This window comes from Cinclus cinclus, chromosome 13 (genome assembly GCF_963662255.1).
Source record: "Cinclus cinclus chromosome 13, bCinCin1.1, whole genome shotgun sequence".
Taxonomy (NCBI): domain Eukaryota; kingdom Metazoa; phylum Chordata; class Aves; order Passeriformes; family Cinclidae; genus Cinclus; species Cinclus cinclus.
Genome location: NC_085058.1, coordinates 21,112,253 through 21,132,011, shown reverse-complemented (window position 1 = coordinate 21,132,011; position 19,759 = coordinate 21,112,253). Strand labels below are relative to the sequence as shown.

General features: G+C 47.7%; 1 protein-coding gene across 1 annotated transcript; it reads left to right on the top strand.

The window, feature by feature from the left end:
- The first annotated feature begins 316 nt into the window (after positions 1-316).
- Positions 317-15,771, top strand: UACA (uveal autoantigen with coiled-coil domains and ankyrin repeats). The gene is made up of 19 exons (XM_062501159.1): positions 317-322; positions 934-1,067; positions 1,528-1,616; positions 2,416-2,480; positions 3,135-3,192; positions 3,950-4,020; positions 4,110-4,216; positions 5,025-5,206; positions 5,686-5,723; positions 5,854-5,937; positions 6,435-6,542; positions 7,845-7,877; positions 8,382-8,480; positions 8,680-8,716; positions 9,267-9,319; positions 10,522-13,191; positions 13,747-13,899; positions 14,831-14,896; positions 14,976-15,771. The coding sequence occupies exons 1-19, from the start codon at positions 317-319 to the stop codon at positions 15,045-15,047; spliced, it is 4,125 nt and encodes a 1,374-aa protein (XP_062357143.1). The 3' UTR covers positions 15,048-15,771.
- The last annotated feature ends 3,988 nt before the right edge of the window (positions 15,772-19,759 follow it).

Sequence of the window (19,759 nt, the reverse complement as noted above, 5' to 3'; positions counted from 1 at the left end):
TTACAAATCAATGCAGGTGGTGGCAGTGGATTTTTTAGGTTGCTCTTTCTTGTGTACCCTCTTTCACTTAAACAAACCTTGGGCTGGGATTACCTGATTTAATGTTCTTTATGTTGTGAGGAATTTCTGACCCACGGTGAAAAGTAACTCCATGCACCCACAGGCTGCTTGTGTCTCACCCTTCCCAGCAAATTCTTTTGCTGTGGCAGAGTTAGATTTGAATGTTATCCTCCTGTTTTGAGTATAATACTCCTCTGGGAGCCTCGTTCTTCTGTTAAAAGCTCCTTGAATATCAAGTCATCAGTGCCCAGCTTGGATGGATGTGAGGTTTGTGTCACAGAGCAGTTTCCTGGAAAGCCCTGAGCCATTCGGAGGGATGCTTTGGCAGGGAAGAGAACAAGCTCTGCATTTTGGGGTGGGAGGCTTGGCCTGGGGCCTGAAATTCTAAATTTGAAGTAAACAAGAGAGGAGTGGGGGTGACTGTCTGGGGCTCAATGGGTGGTGGTCTATTAATAACTTGGGTTTTCTCTGCAGGCAATCCAAAACTATCAACTTGGAATATTTCTTTCTTCTGCAGCTCAGTAGATGTTCTTCCCTTGCATATCACACTTAGCTAATTTATGACCCACTGAAGAGTCTGGCACAGCCAGGAAAAGCCTTGTCCTGGAGTGTATTTTTAGTGCCTCCATTTGTTGTGGGAATATGTAAACTGAACAAAGACAAACTGAAACAGAATGAGGAAAACCAAAGGAATTTGATCCTGAAGGTCTCCTTTAGCACCAAAGTGGCTGTCCCAGAGCTCTGCACACTCAGTACCAAAACAGTGTGACAGGGATGTTGCACAAATAACTCCAAACATCCTGCACTGTTTGTAAACCAGGCTGGATTTCGTCGTGGCTCAGCTCCAATTCACTTCTCTGATTCTTCTCCCAGCTGAACCCAGACTGGAACAAGCATGATGACAGGTTAATGAAGGCAGCTGAAAGGGGAGATGTGGAGAAGGTTTCATCCATCCTGGCCAGGAAAGGGGTCAGTCCCACAAAGCTGGATGTGGAAGGGAGATCTGCGTAAGTGACTTCCAGAGCTGGGGAATGCTGGTGGGAGGCTGCTGAAAATCATATTCCTGCTGCTCTAGGAGCCTTGTGGAGTGCAGAAATCTGTGTTAAACCTCATCTAAATGGAGCTTCACAAAGCTGGAACTCAGCTGGCTGGAATGGGAATGTCTCAAACAATCCTCACTTCTGTGAGGATCAGTGTTTAAAGGCTTGCTCTTGGGCTTGAATATTAAAGAAAAACTGAAACCACGCTGGTGTTTCACCTGGTTCACTGATCCAGGCAAATAGTGATTGTTTCTCAGGAAAGTTGCCTTGTTCCTTGAAGTAATATTTGCACAACCCTTAATTTTGGGTGTTGTCCAGAGCTGGCCCCTGCAACACTTCCCTTACACAGCTGTTGTCTTTGGCTTTCCTGGCCAAAATTGCCATTTTTTGTGTACAAACCAGCAAGGTCTCTTCTGTTTTTGTTTAGATTCCATGTTGTAGCCTCAAAGGGAAACCTGGATTGCTTGAACACCATCCTGGTGCACGGAGTTGATATCACAGCCACTGATGCTGCAGGTGGGTTTCATTCTGGACTAAAGTTCAGCTGAACCACGGGGTAGCTCTTCCTTCGTTCTGTAGCTGGCAAAAAACCTAATTATTTGTGTGACTTGTTGCTGGTCTTGAGGAAACTGGCCGTGTCCTGTCACAGAATTCATGGATGCAGCAGAACTTTAGGAATGTGGGTTTGTGCTGCTGTAATTGTGTTTGTAATGCGCTGCAGCCTCACTGGTGAGGTTGGCATTTCTGGGTGAGAACAGCAGGATAAGAGCAGCTTTAAAAGAGCTGGAGGTGAGGATTCCAGTGGAGTGCTGTGGGAGGTGTTTGTGTGCCCAGCAGGCACTCAGAGTTTATCTGTACCTTCCACACTTCCTTGTGTGATAGCAGTTTGTGGAAGGTCTTATGGAAGGGAGTTAAATACTGGTGCTGATTTTTCAGCTTGTTACCTCAGAATTTAATATGTTTAATATGAGGCCGAAAACAAGAAAATTTACAGACTTAACTTGGCCTCCTCCTCTTATGGGAGGGTTTATTTATTAAATGCTTGTGTGGAGTCAGATGCAGTATTTTGAGTTAAATTCACAATTAATGAACTGTCATCTTTGACTGAATGATTGAATTCCACTGGAATGGGAAAAGGCTGTGACAAAGTGAGATGTAGAGAGGAGGTGGCAGAGTACAGACAGGTCTGGGGGAATGGCACACAGGAACTGTTGTGTCTCAAATTCTGGGAATATCCATCAGAAATTCACTCAGCCCAAACCCTGAGTTGCTGTTCTGTTTGTTTTGGGTTTTTTTGTTATTTTTTTTTTTTTAGGCAGAAACGCCCTGCATTTGGCTGCAAAGTATGGCCATGCTTTGTGCTTGCAGAAGCTCTTGCAGGTACTGAAAATACAGCTTGTCTCTTACAGCTCATGTACTGAGGGGGAGAAGGTGGCTTTAAATACACTGACTCAAATCTGGGATATGTGATTTCTTTCTTAACCAATCAGGTTATTTTTTAAAAATAGGACTTGTGAAGAAAAGACCCTTTCATGTTAAATATCAGGTTGGGATTGAAAGAGGGCTAAAATAAAGAACATTTTTTTTAATCTTTCCATAGACTATCAAATCAATTTGTAATTTGTGATTCTTGAAAATAAGGCTGAGTGTCTTTTAAAGACTGCTGTTCCCTGTCTGAATGCAGTTTAGAAACTGTTAACACTGGCTGCTCCACAGTAGTGTTTGCTTCAAAAGCTGAGCCTTTATAGCCATAAATTCTCATTTATGAAACAGTGTTAGAGGGTTGTTTTAGGCTTGTGTGGTTTTTTTTTTGTTGTTGTTATTTTCAGTGGGTTCTTTCAAACTGTTACTTGATGCATGTCTCCATGCAGATACAAAGGCTCATTATCTGTGAAAAGTCTAATGAACTGTGCAATTCCTGTGCATATTTCTTACTTAAATCACATTTTATTGCTTTAATTTAAACCTCAAACACCTGATGTTGTAAATGCAGTCTGGATTCTGGTTGATGACTGGGATTATTTATTTTAACAGTACAATTGTCCAACAGAGAATGTGGATCTCCAGGGAAGAACTGCTCTTCATGATGCAGGTGAAGGGGTTTGCTTTGCTGATAACTGTATGGAAATGAAGATTTACCTAATGGATTGACTTCCAGATGGGCTGAATAATTCTCTTTTAGTTTAGGTGACTGTATTAGGAGAGAGTGGTTTATATTGTCGTGACATTTGTCCTCAATAATGAACTTAACAGTCTTATGGAGCTTGGAGGTCTGAGGTGAAATTGAGAAAAATCTTCAAGTAGCAGGAGCAGGCTTTTAAGGGGGTGCTGAGAGTAGGTGAAGACCCTTTCAGTCGGGGTTTTCTGCCCCTCCTTACGAGCAGAGTGTCTGGCACAGGAGTTTGTTCTCTTCTGGGTGCTGTGAGAGCTGAGCCCTGCAGCTTTGCCAGGCTTGAACTCAGCTCTGGGGGCTTTGGGAAACAGATACACCCAGGGGTGTGCTGTCACAGCCTGACCTGGGTGTCACCTGGGTGTCACCTGGGTGTCCCTTCTCTCACAGCCTGACGTCCCCTCTGTGTCCCAGTGTCCCCTCTGTGTCCCAGTGTCCCCTCTGTCACTTGTGTCCGTGCTCTCACAGCCTGACCTCCCCTCTGTCTCCCAGTGTCCCCTCTGTGTCCCAGTGTCCCCTCTGTGTCCCAGTGTCCCCTCTGTGTCCCTTGTGTCCCCGCTCTCACAGCCTGATCTCCCCTCTGTGTCCCTGCTCTCACAGCCTGACCCGTGTCCCTGCTCCCTGTGTCCCCCCACCCGTGTCCCTGCTCTGTGTCACCTGTGTCCCTCTCTCTCCCCAGCCATGTCCGACTGCTCTGCCAGCATCCAGCTGCTCTGTGACCACGGTGCCGCCGTCAACTGCAAGGATGGGGTAAGGGGCTGCCCTTCCCTCCTCCTGCTGCCCCTGCTGGGCTGCTGTGCCCCCTCCCCCTGCCCTCAGCCTGTCCCTTTGTCCCCCAGGACGGGAGGACACCGCTGGTGCTGGCCACCCAGATGTGTCGCCCCGCGCTCTGCCAGCTGCTCATAGACAGGGGGGCTGATGTCAATGCCAGGGACAAGCAGAGCAGGTAAGGGCTGCAGGGAATGGCTGCAGTTCCTGCTGCCATGGGAGGGAAAGCTGCACAGTCAGTGTGCTCGCTTTGGGGGAAGAGGAGGGGTTTAGTTCAGCAGCGGAGCCGCCGGTTCAACGCCGCAGGTAAACCTGGCCTTTCTTCCAGCTCCTGCTCACATCCAACTATTCCCAGGCTTGTGTTTGCCACCAGGGAACCTGCACGTGGTTGTTTGAAGGGTTTTTCTGTCCAAAGCGGCCTTTGGGATCGATGTGCCGAGTCCATTGGGACCTTGAGCTGTTTATTCTGGGGTCGGGGGACGGGGGTTCTGTTGTAGCTGCTGCTTTTATTGCTGCCAGTTATTGCTTGGAGAACTCCTCCGTGGCCTGAGGCTGCTGTGGGACACAGCCTGCCTGCTCATGTGGCACGTCCTGCAGCTGGGAAGTGTTTGGGGAAGCACTGCCAGGGCTCCCAGGCGCCCCCCTCCCCAAACCTTGTCTAAACTCCTTGCCTGGTGTTTGTTGTGTCTGTTGAGATTTGTATCTGGTGGAGGAAACCCAAGTCATGGGAGTTCTCCAAACACTGTGTGACTTTCAAAGGCAGCACGTCTGTGCTAAATGCTCTTATTATGGTGGCTCTGTTTGCTATTTCACAAATATTTAAATGTTGCCCGAGTGACTTTTGAAAGCTGTTTCCTCTGTGGACAGAGGGAAGGTGCCTTGGCTGCAGTTTCTGTGATTAGGCAGGGATGTAGCAGGGTCAGATCTGTGAATGATGCTCTGTGGGATCCCTGGGTCTCTCAATCCCATCTCTCTCCCCATCCCAGGACTGCCCTAATGTTAGGCTGTGAATATGGCTGCAAGGATGCCGTGGAGGTGTTGCTCAGGAATGGTGCTGATGTTGGTTTGACTGATGGCCTTGGGCATGACTGTGCTTACTATGCCAGGATTGGGGACAATATTGACATTTTGGCTTTAATAAAAGCTGCCGTTGAGGACTCCAGCAGAGGTAGGAGGAACCTCCACCACCTTCCTTTGGGTGGGATTGTGTCCCTGTCCTGGGTCTCCAGGAGCTGTTCTGGAGGGCAGCTGTGTTCCTTTGACCACAAAGGTCATAAACTGCCAGTTTGGGAGGGGAAAGGCAGTTTTGGGGTTGGGTGGTTTTAGCCAAGCTTTTAAGGGGGTTGCGGGCTCTGGTACCTTGAGAGCTTTAGAGTATTGATCATGGGAGTTATTTACCCTTATTTAGAAAAAATAGCTTTTACTTTATGGGCAATAAAAAGCCTTTATGGAAAAAAAATAGCCTTTATTTTATAGAAAACCTTGGGAGGGTTTCCATGTTAGATTAATTGGGGGCGTGGTGAGTTATTTTTTGAAATGTCCCCCCAGGTGGGAAGGGGATGGAATTAGCTGAATGTGTGGCTTTGCTGCGTGAATCTGAATGAAATGCCTCTTGTAACTTCTTGTTTCTGTTCTTTTTTTTTTTAGGAAGAGGCAGTGTGAAGAGAGGGCAGGCTGAGCAGAAGGTACTCGGTGTTGAGAGGGGGATCCTTGGTGTGGGGCTGAGGTCGGGGGGGTCAGTGGGAATTTGGGAGGGCTGGGGAGGCTGGGATGGGTGCAGGGAGGTAAAGGAACGTTCTCCTGCTGCACTGACAGGTCTCCAGCGTGTCCCACAGGTGGGGCAGGGGCTGTGCAGCACAGGAGGAGCTCAGAGAGTTCCAGAAGGAGCCCAGCACCCAGGTGGGTGGGGAGGAGCCTGGGAATTCCCACTGGGATGAGGAGCCAGGGGCACCAGAGACAAGCTGAACTGAGCACTAATGATCCCATCAACAATGGCATCTCTTGCTGATGACTTAAAACCTCATTGCATGGTGTGGAGTGTGGCAGTTATGCAGATGAGCTGTAAACTTTTACAGGAAGAAACTGCCCATTTTGGGTAATAAGTAGTTGGAAGTGTCCCTGTCTTAATCTTTCCTACCTCTTAACCTTCTGCCTCTGCAGTAAAATCAGTAGCAAATGGAGAAGATTTATTTTTTTTTAACGTTCTCAAGAGAGGTTTGTGTCATACTAAAAATAATCTGTCATAATTGTTCAGCTAACCAGCATTAATTTTCCCATGTCACTGCAGTTTGCAAAAGGCTAGGCAGGGCTTGGAGTTCTCAGTAGCTGTTAAATCTGTTGCTTCAGTGCCTTTATTTTTATTTTTTTTTTTTAATTTTTCATATTTTACTTTTAAGGACTTGGAGTTGGAAAACCAAGACTTGAGAGATCGAGTGAGGGAGGTGCAGGAGGAGCAGAGGATGCTGCTGGACAGAATCAGTGGCTTGCAGCTGCAGCTGAGTGAGGTAAAGGCAGCCTTGGAACACCTGCCTGCAAGTCTGGGACAGCCCCCTGGTGCTGGCAGGAAAGCACATGGAATTATGGAATTAGGATGTGGTCCCCATTGCTGTCCTGGGAATCGCTGCACTGTGTGTCACTCATTTTCTGCTGGAAAAGCCTTTGGTCTTCGTAGTGGTTTTGGTTTATTATTTTATTTTTTTTTGTTGGTTTGTTGTGAGATAGGATTAGGAGGAAGGTAAAACAGGCTTAATTTTTAAAGGGTATAAAGAGAAACTTCATTGCTAGAAACTATAAGGAAAAAAATTTAGAATAAAACTTTAACTATTTTTTTTATACTTTTCCTTTAAATACTGAAAACATACAGAAAAACAACTCAGTACAAGAAAAATTGCCCAAGTCTCAGCGAATAAAAATTGTAAAAAAACCTTTACAAACCACCACAGTCTTGTAGGTGCACTGCAGCTGTGGGGAGACTGATGCAGTGTCCTTCCCTGGCACCCAAAAATGTGAGCAGTGGAATTGTGGCTCTGCCTCCCAGTGCAGCTGAGCCCTGGACTGCTGGAATTTGGAGACTGAGCTCCATTAAATGGAGTTTGTGGCAGGGCTTTGTCATCAGCTGATTTTTCAGCTGTTACTGGAAGTGGAAGCACAGAGGAAAAAAAAATAATCTTCAGTTGGCAAGAAAACAAAGGTTTCCAACAGGTGTTTCTCACCTGAATTTGAAACTATGATTTTTAAAAAGAATCACTCTTTTTGGAGGTCTTAAGTGTGACCAGTAGAAGGAAAATATAAAGTGGATTTTTTGGGTGTTTTTTTTTTATTTTTTTTTTTTTTTTTGTTTTGTTTTGTTTTTTTTTTTTTTGTTTTGTGGAGGCTGTTTCTTTGCTGTGTTTTTTAGAGGTGCATTTATGCAGCTTCTCCTAAATGTAGTCCATGAATAGAAAGAATATTTTAGTGCAGTCACTGGCTTGGCTGAACTCCTGTTTTAATCATTGCCTTTATAAAACAATTTCCTTAATAGTGATTTCTCAAAATCAGCAAACTTCTTCTGAAAGGCTGTGCTCTGCTGCCTTAGTGTCTGAGCTGGAGCACAGGAGATATTCCACTTTCCAGAACCATTGCTCTGTCACTCCTGCATGTCTGAGTTCAGACCATCCTGAACTCCTGGCAAGAGAAATAGAAAATAGAGCCATAAAGCTGGAAGGAAATTGGAAACTGGGGTGGACTTGTCAGCTGCGAGCCCCTTAAACACCATTGAGAAAATTATCTGGGGGGGGGATTTTTTTTTTTTTTTGTTATTTTTGCAGGAGCAAACGTTTGCAGCTGATCTTGAGAATGAGGTAGGATGTGTGTCCTGCAGGTATTCCCTGGGGAGTAGGGGAAGCAACTCTCTTATATTTATTTCCTCTGCAGTTTCAAATACATCACTTAAAAGCTACCTAAAAATGAAGTACTACTGCTCTGGATCAGTTTATGCAGCTCCACAGCATTTCTGTTACTACAAATAATTACCATTCCCATGGCTCCTTTAAAGCACATTTAGGGTATTCAGCACACTGATAATATTAAACATCTCTGCAGTGACTTTCAGTAATGCAAGACTAACAAATATGAATTAATTAAACTGTAGCAGGTTGTGTTGGTGCATATTCTTGACTCATTCTTGAAGACTTTTCCTGCAGAGGAACAGTCTTGAAGAAGAACTCCAGAAACAAAACATTAGGGATTCTTTTGGTGCTGCTCTTGGTTGAAGTTCTGTCTAAACTCTTAAAAAAGTTACTTGAGGTCTTTACAAACCTGTCCATTCTTGTGGCTTTGGCTATGTGGCATTCCTTCTCTTTCAGAAAGATGAGCTGAAGAAAATCCTGACTACCAAGGAAAAGCAGCAGGAGGAAAGTTTAAGGACTATTGAAGCTCTCAAAGCTAAACTCAAGTATTATGAAGTATGTTGAGTGATTTGAAATGGGATATAGCAATTGATATTTGCAGTAGGAAATCGTTCAGCATTTTAAATTGCTGAAACTGTTGAGTGGTTCTCTCATTGCAAAAGCTTTCCCTGCCCCTTCACCCCTCATTTAGCACAGAGCAGAAATCTGAAACGAATTTTCAGCTTTCCTTTTGTTTCTTGCTGTTTGATTTTAGGGTGACTCCGCGGGGTCTGGAGGTAACTTTGGAAATAGTGAGTACAGTTTAATTGTTGGAGCTTGCTGTGCATGGTGGAGTGTTGGAATACAGGGACCAGGGGGCTTTTGGGTCTGCTCTTCCTTGTGCTGGTCTGAAATGCTGCCTGGCACTGTCAGGGCTGGGGTGCAGCAGCACAGGACCTGAGCTCCCACTCGTGTGAGGAATTTCCACTTCCAGCAGCTGCAGACCTGCCTGGCACTCGTGTCACACCAGGGCTCTGGGCAGATGAAATGATGTTTGGAGTGCTGGGGATGCTTTCCCTGCTGGGGGCAAGCTGCCAGCTCTGACCTTTCTGCAGGAGCAAGTGACAAAGCACTTCTCTCCTCTTCCTCCTCCTCCTCCTCCTCCTCAGGAGGGCTTTGGCCAGGCTTCCTGCAGGCAGTAATTAAGTAGAAGTTGTTTTAATTACAAGTACTTAAACACCAGCCTTCAGCCTAGTGTGACCCCAGTGAGCAGAATGAAGCTGGCCAGGAAATATCAGTGTTCTTGTGATTGTGTTACTGTTTTTAACCAGAGCCTAAACACTGTTTGCTTTGAAAATCCAGGAAAAGAAGATTTATTACTTAAACAAGGCCAAGCTTTCACAGTTGAATCCCAGGTAATAAATATTTTACCACCGGAAGGAACTCTGAGATAGTCGTGCTGGGAAAGCTAAATGTGCTTATAAATGTGTGTTTATTGAGCATTGCTTCTGAACACTAAGTTTTGAGGAATTCTTGGTTTTTTCCGTGTTTATTTTTAACTGTGGGTGCCCTCTAGAGTCCTGTCTGTGACAGGGCTGTAAATGCTGGGAGCTGCTGGATCTGTCAGGAGCTCTCCTAAACGTGTTTTACCCAGTCACTCTGTAAACTGGGGATTCATCTCCATCACACTTGTCTGATTTAAATCCAGCTCGTATTTGAAGATTTAATTTTCCTGCCTGCTGTGTGGTAATTTCCTGACAATTCTGTTTGATAGATACCAACCTTTTAAAGCAACAATTTGGGTGTAAGCAAGGTCCAGCAGACCCTTGGGGGTGGAATGGGATGATCTTTAAGGTCCCTTCCAACCCAAACCCTTCCAGAATTCCAAATGATTGCATTCCTCACCCTTCCCAGCAAGAAGGGTCTGTTAGCCATGACATGCTCTGATTCCTTATAAAATTATTTTCACACACTTGAGGGATGGGAGCAATAGCTTCATAAATTAAATTTGTTCTAGCAGATGAGTTATTAAATATGAATGCAGATCAAAAGAAGTGGAATTAATGCATTATACCTGCCCCCCTAGGTTTTGATGGGATATTGGGAAGGAATTGTTCCCTGTGAGGATGGGGAGGGGCTGGGATGGGATTCCCAGAGCAGCTGTGGCTGCCCCTGGATCCCTGGCAGTGTCTAAGGCCAGGCTGGACATTGGGATTGGAGCAGCCTGGGACAGTGGGAGGTGTCCCTGCCATGGCAGGGGTGGCTCTGGATGGGAGTTAAGTTCCTTTCCAACCTAAACCATTCTGTGATTGGGAAGCAGCAGTGTGGATCTACATTTGAGATTTTTTTTTTTTTTTTTTTTTTTTTTTTTTTTTTTTTTTGCTGTTAAAAGCTCCAATGCCTGTTCTCTAATAGGGGCAAGAATAACTTGGTGTGACTTTAAGAAAAAGAAAGAAATCTTATGTATGTTACACTCAGATCAACTGGATTTTGGGCAGTTCCCATATTTAAATACTGGCAGTTCCCACAGTAAATAATAAGTAATAAACACGTGTATGGGACCTGTCAGAGTTGTGAACTTGTATTTTTTTTTTTTTTTGTACCAATTTCCCTCCAGTCCAGGTCTATGCTGAGACCCCTGGAGCTCTCCCTGCCTTCCCAGTCACCCAGCTCAGAGAAGGAAACTTTAAAGAAAGAACTTGAGAGCCTGAGGAGCTGCTTTGGGGCAGCCAAGGAGGAGATCAGCAAGCTGCAGAGGGAGCTGTCCCTGAAGGCATCAGAGTGCAAATCTCTGGCCTCCGAGTGCCAGAGGACCAAGGCAGAGTCTGATGGGCAGATCAGGCAGCTGGAGGATGCTCTGAAGGATGTCCAGAAGAGAATGTTTGACTCTGAGGGCAAAGTGAAGCAGATGCAGAGTCACTTCCTCGCCCTGAAGGAGCACCTGGCCAACGAGGTGGCCTCAGGAAGCACCAAGGTGACCGAGGAGCTCAAGGAGCAGCTCCAGGAGATGAAAACCAAGTACGAGGGAGCCTCTGCTGAGGTGGGGAAACTGAGGAACCAGATCAAGCAGAACGAATTGCTGGTGGCAGAGTTCCAGAGGGACGAGGGGAGGCTGATGGAGGAAAACAAAAGGTTGCAGAAGGATCTTGTGAAGTTGGAGATGGAGAGAGATAAAAGGGGCAGGGATGTCACAGAGCTGGAAGGGCAGCTCCGAGACACAGCAGCCAGACTGGCCCAGTCTGTGAGCACAGAGAAGTTTGAGGCCATGAAGAGTTTGCTGTCAAATGAGGTGAGTGAGAAAGCAAGGAGGTTAGCAGAGGTGGAAAGGGAGAGGGAGAAGCTGCAGGCAGAGGTGGTGCTTTTACAGAGGGAGTCTGAGAGTCAGAGAGCTCAGCTGGCACAGCATGTGAAGCCAGAAGAGCACGAGCAAATGAGGAGTGGGTTTGAGCAGAGGAAACAGGAGCTGGGGAAGGCAATTTCTGAGCTATCACAGAAGAATGAGACTCTGCAGAAGGAGCTTGAAAGATTGCAGGCTGATAACAAGGTGCTGAAGCAGCAAGTCCAAATGCTAAAAACTGAAATTAAAAGCCAGAATGTGCCTTTAAAAATTCATGAGGAGTTGAAGAAAACAAACGATCTGGCTGTGGGTGACCTGACAAAAAAGCTTTTTGAAATAACAAAGAAGTACAATGAAAGCAAAGCAGAAGCTGAGAAGTTGCTGGCAGAGAAGAACAGCTTAAATGAGAATATCAACCACTTCCAAGCTGTGTACCTGTCTCCAGAGCAGCACAAGAAGGAGGTGGAAGCTTTAAAATCAAACGGGATTGAGCTTGAAAAGCAGCTTGCTGAGCTTCAGAAGAAATACGATGAGGAGCAAGCACAAGTGGGCAAGCTGGAGGCTGAGAACACAGGATTGAGGGAGACCCTGAGGGATCAGTACGTGCTGGCCACCACGCATGAAGAGGTTAAAACTGTCCTGAACAGCACCCTGGAAAAGACCAATGGGGAGCTGTCAGATCTGAAGGCCAAAATTGGGGAGATAAAGCAAGAGTTCCTGAGGGTAACTGAAGAAAATGGAGCTTTAAAAAATAAGGTGAAAGTCTTACAGAACCAATTAAAAACAGAGTATATAAGTTTAAAAGATCACGAAACCACGGTAAATACTTTAAATAAAAGCGTGCAGGAGCTGCAGGAGAACAATGCTGCCATCAGGGCTGAGCATGCCAGGGGGCAGGATGAAATCCTACAGCTGCACGCAGAAATTGAAGCCCAGAAGAAGGAGCTGGACACAATTCAAGAGTGCATCAAGTCAAAATACACCCCGGTGGCCTCCTTGGAGGACAGAGAGCAGAGCTTCGAAGGCACGGTGAAGGAATTAAGGGCACAGCTGCAGGAGAGGGAGCAGAGGTGCAGGGAAAGCGAGGAGGAGGCCCGGAGGTGCAGGGAGGAGAACGAGAAGCTCAGGGGTGGGGTCGTGTCCATCCAGAAGGACCTGCAGCAGAACTACGTGCTGGCAGAGAAATCCCACGAGCTGGAGAGGCTGTGTGCCAGCAGGATGGAGGAGCTCAACCAGCAGCTGAGGGCTCTGCTGAGGAAGCACACGGGGCAGGAGGAGCAGCAGGAGCTGCAGCACGGGGCCGTGGATCCGAGGGTCCTGGCAGGGCACGTGGAGGCTCTGGGGGAGGCTCTGGGTCGCACGGTGGAGGAGCTGCAGGAAGCCCTGAGCAGGAAGGAGGAGCGCTGTGGTCGGGAAATGCTCCGGGTCAGGGAGCTGCAGCAGGAGCTGGCTGGGCTGAGGGAGTGCTCGGTGCCTCTGGTGGAATACACCCAGCTGAAGGAAGGGCTGGAAGGAGAAATCGCAGCCGTCAAATGCAGCCTGGAGCAGAAGGAGGCAGAAAACCGAGCCAAGAGCGAGGAGGTGCTGAGGCTGCAGGAGGAGCTGCGGCTGAGCCAGCGGGCTTTGGCGGAGCTGCAGAGCCAGGAGCTGGTGGCCGTGGCAGAGTACAGCTCCATGAAGGGTGCCCTGGAGGCCCAGGTGAGCAGCATGGCTGGCCACTTGGCCAGCATGAGCCAGAAGTACGAGCAGGCCTGCGAGGAGGCTCTGCAGGCCAGGAGGAGCGAGCTGTCCCTCAAGGAGGAGAAGGAGCTGCTCCAGCTGCGCAGCTGCAGCATCGAGCAGGAGATCAAGGACCAGAAGGAAAGGTGTGACAAGTCACTGACGACCATTATTGACCTGCAGAAGAGGATCCAGGAGTCTGCAAAGCAGGTGGAAGCCAAGGACAACAAGGTGAGGTCTGGGGTTCGTGCTCCTGGTGCTTTCAGCTCAGCGTTCAGGGCCTGGGCTGCAGCTCCTGAGGTGTTCCAGCACCGCTTTGTGCTGAGCATTAGGTGCCCAGGGCTGGCCCAAAGCAGCTGAAGTTCTGGTTTTGCATCATGCAGAGTTTTTCCAGTCCCTTACGTGTTCTGGATGTTGCGTAGTATTTAAATCCCGCTGTAAAACTTCAGACTTCTGGGGATATCGACCCCTCCTTCCACTGGAGCTGTGCTTGTTGGGCATCTCTGACTTGCCTTCCAAAGGTTCACTGTTCTTCCTGGAAGTTAGACCTGGAATATCCTGAGATCCTCCCTTTTTTTTCAGTCCCTTCCATCCCTGCTGCCCTGCGGGGTCTGTACCTGACACACCCCCGTGCCAGGGAGCACAGTGGGAACCAGGAAAGTCAAGTCCTCTCTTAGCAAGAGACCCTTCAGTGCTTGCTGGGCTTCATCAGGCTTGAGAGAATGTTACAGAACAGTTTGCAGTGGGAATCCTTAAAGGGTGTTTTCTGTGGGGTCTCCTTTGCAGATAACAGAGCTGCTGAACGACGTGGAGCGGTTGAAGCAGGCTCTCAATGGCTTGTCCCAGCTGACATACACCACTGGGATCCCCTCCAAGAGGCACAACCAGCAGGTGGAACTGCTCCAGAGCCAAGTGAAAACACTCCAGCAGCAGCTGGCTGTAAGTGCTCACACAAGGTGTTGTCTGACATGCAGTAGCATTGCTTGATTCCTTGTATAAACAGGGAAATGTGGATGTGCCTGCTGGAGCAGGGGCTGGGGCTGCAGCCTCACACTTCACAAGTGCACCATCACTTATTTTGTTGCTTTGTTTTTTTTTTTTCCCCTGAGTTCTTGCTTCTCTGTAAATCTTCCTGCTTTCCTCTTCAGTTTGAGTTGCAACACTTGGCAACTTTTCCTCATATAAAGAGGATATGAGCAAAGTAGGAGAATTTGTGTTTATGGGATACTCTGCTATAATCCTGCCAAGACCATTTGTGAATGCAGGCTCAGCTTTAGTAATTTCTTACAGAAACCCAACCATGTATTTTTTTCTCACCCTGACAGGATGAGGTGGTAATTTCTTTATGGCTTTGCCTGCAAGCCCTGAGTGTGTTGTTTGTCATGAAGCACTGACAGAGCAGGGGACACGTCCTGAGTGCTGGGATTTTGTGCTTGCTTCTGTGACCCCTGTGGCTCCAGTAAAGCTCATTACTAAAGCTGTGTCTGAGCCAAGTGAGTTCTGCTCCTGCTCAGATTCACAAATACATCTATCGGAGTATTTGCAGGCTTGATTCTTGCAAGGCAAAGTGTTCTGAAATTGGGTGGTTTTAACCAAATAGCTGATGCTGGTGATGAAACAAGTGTGCAGGGCCAGGAGTTGGATTCTGGTCCTTTCCAGCTCAGGATGTTTTGTGATTCTGTCACCTCAGCTCTGGCAGCTTTGCAGCAAAAGAGCAGTGACTTTAGTGGAGGGGATAAAACTTCAACCTGAAAATTCAGCTTTGCTTGCTCTGGCAGTGCCCCAAACCTCAGTGCCTGGGGCTGGAAAGGGCAGGGGCAGATGCTGCAGATGTGAGGGGTTCAGCTGCTGTCCCTGTTGTGTCTCACAGGATGCCAAGCAGCAGCACCAGGAGGTGGTCTCAGTGTACAGGACACACCTGCTCAGCGCTGTCCAGGTGAGCCTGGGGGAGCTCCTGAGGCTGGGGGTGCAGCTTGGAGGGGCGTGCAGTTTGTGACCAGTGTTTGCTCCTGCAGGGTCACATGGATGAAGATGTCCAGGCTGCCCTGCTCCAGATCATCCGGATGAGGCAGGGCCTGGTTTGCTGACTGTGCTTGTGGGACTCGGAGCCTGCAGGGGCTTCGTGGTGGTGTTAATTAGTGATGGTCATAAAGCTGCAATTGCAGCCTCCCAGCACTGAACAGCTCTCAAAGCTGAAGCTTTTTCTTTTCATAAAACACCAGACCAGGGCTATGGCGTTTCAGGCCCGACACTTTTTTTTTTTTTTTTCATGAGATGGATAAAAGGTTTAGAACATCTTTTAAAACTGTCAAAATGATGACATAGAGGTTAAATTATTTTAATGTCTGATTGACCACTTATTAAAGCAGGACCTATACCCAGAAGCTCCAGGTGATCCTTGAACTTGAACTCTCATGGGATGGTTAAAAATAAACTGCAGAGGAGTGTGGCTGAGTGCTGTAGCTGTGGATGTCCCTTAATGATGAAGAGAAAGTGGCTCATTTGTCACACTGGCTGAGCAGGATGTGACACACACAGGAAGTTGTTCTGGTGTCTCTTGTAACTTGGCTGGCCAAGTTACAGCCTCTATTTAATATATAAGCTGAAGATTTAGTGCCTTTGCTTCTACAAGACTTAAAAAAAAAAAAAAATCAGTTTTTCAATCCAAACACTAACAGTCCCTCCTCCCAAATTGTTCCTGAATGCTTCAGTCCTGACTCCTGCAGGCTGGAGGAGTGGGGCTGGAGTGGCCTGGTGTGGGGAGCAGCAGCTGGATCCCAGTGCCAAGGTCCTGCTGCAGGGTTTCATTCCTCCTCAGGGTGGGACTCAGTGCAGGTACTGGATTTTCAAACACCAGCTCCTGGAAGTCTGAGCTGTAAATGATGTGCTTCAATCTTACTTGTGGGGGAAGATGTCAGTAGTGAGGATTAATGAGAGTTTTTAATTGCTGGAATCTCCCCATGAAACAAGGCTTCATTTTTAACTGACGGATGGTTTCCATAAGGAAGTTTTATGTAAAAAGCAAACCATGAAATTTGTTGCAAAGGGAAGTCTTTGAAAAATGAGCCTGTTAAGGAATGGGGCTGTTTAAATTGAGCACCAGTGAGTGCTGACCTCAGTCTGCTTTTTAAAAGCCTTTGCTGATACCCACCAAGGGGAATGTGGCATCCTGAGGCAGAAAAGCTAAACTTCCTTTCCATATTCCTGAAAAATGAGGGCTGAAGTCAGAGTTCCCTGCTTTGTGCTGTTTGGGCTCCCCCAGCTGCCCCTCCAGGCCTTGGGCCCTTTTTTTTTTATATATACTACATTTGTGTTTATCTCTTTTTTTTTTTTTTTTCTCCCTTTTTGGGCAGAGTCTTGTAGGATTGAAGAGGCCACGTGGAGGCTCCAGGCAGTGATGGATATGCAGGGCAGTTTTTATATAGAAATACCCTTAATATATTTACTAAATAAGTGTCTATAGTGAAACAGATCTGCTGCTGCTTTCCTTTAGTTTCTTAGAGGACTATTACAGAAAACATCTCAGAGTAAAGAGTTACTTTTTAGCCAAATATCTTTTATGATTGCATTACTTGAAACTTATTGGAGAGGATTTGTTTTGTTGTACTAACTGGCCTATTTTGATACTTTTGTGTTTCCTTATCCAGGGAGTTCTAGATGTTTTTCCAAATCTCTCCCACATTATAACATCAATAAAATAGTTTCTTCTTTGTTTTTTTTCTTTCTGGTTTGGTTTGTTTTTGTGGTTTTTTTTTTTTTTTTTTTGTTTTTTTTTTTTTTTTTTTTTTGCATTGTAGTGGTCAATTCTTTTTAAGGTAAAGAAACATCAGTAGAGTTCTGAGCTTTAATAGGTGTGGATTGTGTAAATCCTGGGAAAACAGGGGTGTCTCCAGGCTCAGGGAATAAACAAGTCAAACCATGACACTGTTCCCTCCCTGGGGAAGGTTCCACATCCATGGCCAGGAGTGAGAGGAGGAAACGGAAGGTCACCAGAATGTCAAATGCCACCAGAGTGTTGCAGAGGTGGCCCTGGAACAGCAGCACCACATTAACGAGGTAATGGAGCCTGGAACTGGTGTTGGCACGAGGTTCTGGTGTCTAACAGCTCTCTGGAAAGGGAATTTTGCCTTTTTGTCTTGAGGAAATGGCTGGGAATGCTGGGAAGTCAGAGTTTACTGCTTTTGTCATCTCGTGCCTGTGTTGCTCTGCCAAGTCAGAAAATTACCTTTTAATAGGAAGGCCATACATGTAATTGTCACAGCCATTAGGTCAGATGGATTTTACAGGAAGAGAAAAAGATGTTGAGCATTTAAGGGCCATTAAATTGTGCAGGTTTTCATTGGTGGGCTGGAGCCTCGGAGGCAGCACACTGCTGGGAGGGATATTTATTTTTACATTTGCAGAGCGGGGGGGGGAATACATTGCAAAGGAAAATAGGACATGAAAATGGGCTGGTTTTCCACTTGGTGAACAGCTAGTTTTATTTCATAATAATTAGTTTTACACTTCATTAAGTGATGGGGGTTTTGCTTATATACCTTAAGAATACAGTGCAGAAGATTTAAAAATTCCCAGCGGGGCATCGGGTTACAGTTTTATAATGTAATGAGGAATTTCAGGGGGAGATGGGATCTGTCTAAGGAGTATCAGGACTGGGATAGGAGTTAGTGTGAGTTCAGAGAGACTTCTGGTTGCCCTTGTCTCTCTGTACAGCTTGCTGGAATTTGGGGTTTGGAAGGTTTTGACTTCTGTCCCAGTGGACAAACAAGTGAGAAGTGCTGCAGGATCTCAGATCCTGCTGGGAGGAGGGACAGGATTTGGACATTCAGGAATGATTTCTCCTGCTGATGTTGGGAAGAGCTGCAGCCCAGCCCAGGGAGCACCTCTGGGTGCTGGGGGGTGAAACGGGGGGGGATGGAAGGGGTCTGGAAATGGGGGGGAAATTCAGGGGGGTCTGGAAAGGGGGAGGGAAATTCAGGGGGGTCTGGAAATGGGGGGGAAATTCAGGGGGGTCTGGAAATGGGGGGGGGGGGGGGATTGGGGGGGGTCTGGAAATGGGGGATTACAGGGAAGGCTTTGGCTGCAGAATTAAAATGCAGCAAGGCCTCCAACAGCTGGTTTTACAGGAGCCAGGAGTTCCAGGCTGGACTGTGCAGTTCCCAGGGGTGATATCCGTGTTTGCCTTGCCTGGAAGGGGATGATCCCTCTCCTCTCCTGCGCTGTCAGCAGCCGCTCTGAGCTGCGGCTCCGCGGAGCTGTCAAATTCCCAAAAATCTGGATAAAAAAAGGCATCTCAGTGTGTGGATCTCAGCTCGTCAGGCTGACACCTCGAGCTGTCGGAGGTTTTTGGAGGTGCTGTGCTGAATCCTCCACACTGACACGGAGTGGGAGGATGCACTGGCACTGCTGTTCCCTGCCAAGAAATCCCCAGAAATCCCCAGAAATCCCCAGAAATCCCCAGAAATCCCCAGAAATCCCGTGTCCCTGCTCCCGTGTCTGCCCCAGCCCCAGGCTCTGCCACCTCTCACATCCCGCTCCTGCTAAAAGCTGGGAAAGGAGAGGAACCAGTGGGCACTGGAGCAGGGACTGGCAGGAGAGGGAGTTCTGGGCAAGCAGCAGAGCCTTGCAGAGGGAGTGGGGAGGGAGAGCAGGACCTGAGGAAAAGCTGCCAGGGAAAGGTACGAAACTGCCGTGATTTGGGCAGCTTTGGAGGATTCTGTCAGGCTGCTTTTTATACTTTTTCCTGTCTAGGGACGTGAGCAGCCCTGAGGAAGAGGATGGAGGGAGAGGGCTCTGGAGCTTCACCACACCATGGGGTCCCACTGCCAGAGCTTACTGCCCTGTTTATTTGATACATGTTAATTCCCCTCATTTAAAACGGAATAAATAAATTACAACTAGAGGGCTGGGTTAGATTGGGATATTGGGAAGGAACAAAACCTTCCTCAGTCACCTTTGCAGTATCTCCACTGCAGGGTTTGGGGACTCCAGGGACACATTAGGAAGTAAATTACATGGAACAAATAAACCAATCTGTTCCTAAAGTGCTCCTGTGCCTTTGAAAACACCGACACTCACTGATTGCTGGGGCTTTTTCAGGGTATTTTTATCTATTCCGATTGAGTTGTAACCTTTCTTTTTTTAAGGTCAGCTGAACAAACCCCACCCAGCTCCGGGGGCTGCTTGGGAGGGTCTGTGCTCAATCCCTGCGGCTGCGCAGGGGGAAAATCCCAAACACCCCTTGGAAAAAAGGCTCTGGTACCCCCAAATCTGAGCTCTGGGGACAGCTGGAGCGGGGCCCTGGCTCAGAGCAAGCAAGGAAAAATCACTTTGGAGCCACTTCGGGCATTGTGCCCTGCTCCATCCCCACCCAGCCTGGCCTGGGGCGCTGCCAGGGATCCAGGGGCAGCCACAGCTGCCACAATCCCTGCCCAAAATCCCATCCAGCCCTGCCCTCTGGCAGGGGCAGCCATTCCCTGTGTCCTGTCCCTCCAGCCCTTGTCCCAAATCCCTCTCCAGCTCTCCCGGAGCCCCTTCAGGGCTGGCTCCTTCTCTCCAGGCGAGCACCTTCTCCTGTTTGTCCCGGTGTGCCCTGTGCTGTCCCTGACCCGGGGGGTGAGGCAGAGCTCCCAGCCAGGGCTGTGCACCATGGGCCAGGTGTGTCTGGGGCCGTGTTCCAGGTGTGTCTGGAGATGTGTTCCAGGTTTTGTTGGGGCCGTGTTCCAGTGGTTTTTGGGAGATGTGTTCCTGGTGTTTTTGGCTCTGGGTTTGGGATCACTGACACCGTTCCCCTGTGCCG